This window comes from Micropterus dolomieu, linkage group LG09 (genome assembly GCF_021292245.1).
Source record: "Micropterus dolomieu isolate WLL.071019.BEF.003 ecotype Adirondacks linkage group LG09, ASM2129224v1, whole genome shotgun sequence".
Lineage (NCBI taxonomy): Eukaryota > Metazoa > Chordata > Actinopteri > Centrarchiformes > Centrarchidae > Micropterus > Micropterus dolomieu.
In genome coordinates this window covers 26,647,276-26,649,538 of record NC_060158.1, presented here as the reverse complement: position 1 = coordinate 26,649,538, position 2,263 = coordinate 26,647,276, and the positions used below count along the sequence as shown (strand labels likewise).

The 2,263-nt window shown below is 45.0% G+C and overlaps 1 protein-coding gene across 1 annotated transcript; it reads left to right on the top strand.

Annotated features, from left to right (window-relative positions):
* The first annotated feature begins 232 nt into the window (after positions 1-232).
* On the top strand, positions 233-1,871 carry LOC123976040. Its single transcript, XM_046057844.1, has 3 exons — positions 233-323; positions 637-1,073; positions 1,195-1,871. The coding sequence occupies exons 1-3, from the start codon at positions 233-235 to the stop codon at positions 1,576-1,578; spliced, it is 912 nt and encodes a 303-aa protein (XP_045913800.1). The 3' UTR covers positions 1,579-1,871.
* The last annotated feature ends 392 nt before the right edge of the window (positions 1,872-2,263 follow it).

Genomic DNA, 2,263 nt, shown 5'->3' with positions numbered 1-2,263 from the left:
TTTCCAAGGAGGAGCTTGCTTTCCACTGCAGAAGGAAGACCAGAGGACAGGAGTCCACCATCAGACTTATTGACCACCTGCTGCAAGAGCTGATGGGAGAAAAGGGCAAAGACCTGCTAGGTGTTCCACTCCTGGACAGGGTCAGAATGGAGCACATCTGGCATGTGCAAAAGAGGCACGTTAGTGCATCCAAGATGTGCCAGGTGTGGCTCTCTACACGGAGACTGGAACTATGACCACCAAGGAGGGCCTAGTTCTGAAGAACTACAGAGGCTCAACATCGCTGGAGTCCTTTCACTTACACCTGAACAGGTTTATTTCAGGTAATATAAATTATACATCATAATATGCTATAACATTATGATTAACAATTTAGTGTTTTTCAGTAATTAATTACAGAGGGACTGCACAAATCAGGGTAAAAACACACTAATTTAATTTCAGGCTGTTTCTGCTAGAAGGCCTGAACAGGTGGAACCAGGACCGGGCTGCACAGTCTCTGGCCACAAAGCCACACAAGCCAGTACACCGGTACGTTTAGCAGCAGGCATTTACATGGTGTGTGTTTATGCATGTGTGCTCATTCATACTAATAAGTTGTGGTATCTCTTGTCTGTTTTCTCTTTTAACCCCCAGGAGAGCCTATTCGTATTGACTATTTGTATAGGCAGACAGGGCAGGTCCTTCAGGACATGAACCCAGACTCTGAGGAGACTGATGAGCTGTTGGAAGATCTCAACATTGGGGAGGAGCAGGAAGATGAAGGCTTTGAGGACCAGGATTTAGACTTGACTGTTGGGAACCTTATGACCTCAACATCCGTTCCAGGCCAGCCTGCTAATACATCCACACAGTCTGCGGCCTTCTCTGCCGCCACACTGCCCACCTCTGCCTCCACACAGTCTGCGGCCTTCTCTGCCGCCACACTGCCCACCTCTGCCTCCACACAGTCTGCGGCCTTCTCTGCCTCCACACTGCCCACCTCTGCCTCCACACAGTCTGCGGCCTTCTCTGCCTCCATAAAGCCTGTGGACCTTTCTGTTAAACCTGCTGGTGCTACTCCCGATATACATGTAGGACAGCTGGGAAGAGGGCTTAATCAAGAGCTGAAAAAGAAAATACCAAAAGTAGTATTGTTTACATAACATGAGTGATTACATAACTTATAATTGTTGGTCTGATGTCCTTTTTCAGGCTGTGGATGAGCACAACATGCCAGGAATGGATCGTGTGGACACACTAGCAGAGTATCTGGTGAGTCTGCGGAACCATACTGGTTTGACATTGAGCAACCAACAGGTCAGCACTATCATAGGCCTCTGGCAGAACCTGCTGCCATTTGACCAGCAACGGGTGGTGTTCGCTGCCAGGCACCAGGACAGGCTCATAACAGGAAAGTTCAGGTCTCCCAAGAAAAAGGCAGAGTTTACTGCTGGTGTGGAGAGCCTGAAGCGGTGTGTGCTGGGATCCACTGCCTCCCCTGCCCAATGGCCAGACTGCTGCTGCTCGGTGGAAACCATTTCTGTTAGACTCTGTCGCTTAAGAGTCCCAAAAAGCAAGGACAGTGTGGGAGCCTGACAAGATGGGACTCAACATCCGGCAGCTAATTCTTGGTAATGGAGCCATCATACAGAGCACTACTCTCCAGCTGGTTGAGGTCAATCAAACGACCCTCATCCATTGACATAATAAACGGGTGAAGCGGCAGGATGTCACACTGTTCCTGCAGGGGATAAATCTACCTGGTCCACTTCCTCTGGCTTCTGAGGTTCTTCCACCTGCTAATACCCGCCCTGCTGCTTTTCCCCAAACACACGGCACTGAACATGTGTACAACATGCCCCCAAGCACTGCAGGATAGGTGAAGACAAAGTGGCAAGCTGATGCTACTGTAAATATGTAATGTAAATAATAAATAATAATATAATAATAATAAATAAAAATAAACAAATATTTTATTTATATATACTTTTTCAGGTATTTTATACTTTTATTAAGTTTTATACATTTGTACAGAATGTATTAGTTTGTTGTGTTTGTTAATTTTTACTCTTTCCTAACGTGGTGTCAAATAACACTTTTTATAGTAGAATCTTGCAGTCAGTCATTTCTTTGAGTGTACAAAAAAGATGACTTTAATATGATGTATGGTTGTGTTCAGTACAAAAGTGTTTATCCCAACATAAATGGGTTATGATGTTCTTATACAGATTCTGTGTTATGTGTAGTGTTTTAAATATATGTTTTGTCTGTTTTTATTTTA

Bases quoted from the DNA above. Each gene is read 5' to 3' on its own strand.
- LOC123976040 (XM_046057844.1), top strand. From the start codon at position 233: ATGACCACCAAGGAGGGCCTAGTTCTGAAGAACTACAGAGGCTCAACA. The intron at 324-636 runs GTAATATAAATT...TTTAACCCCCAG, and splicing joins CCTGAACAGGTTTATTTCAG to GAGAGCCTATTCGTATTGAC. The intron at 1,074-1,194 runs GTAGGACAGCTG...GTCCTTTTTCAG, and splicing joins GTGCTACTCCCGATATACAT to GCTGTGGATGAGCACAACAT.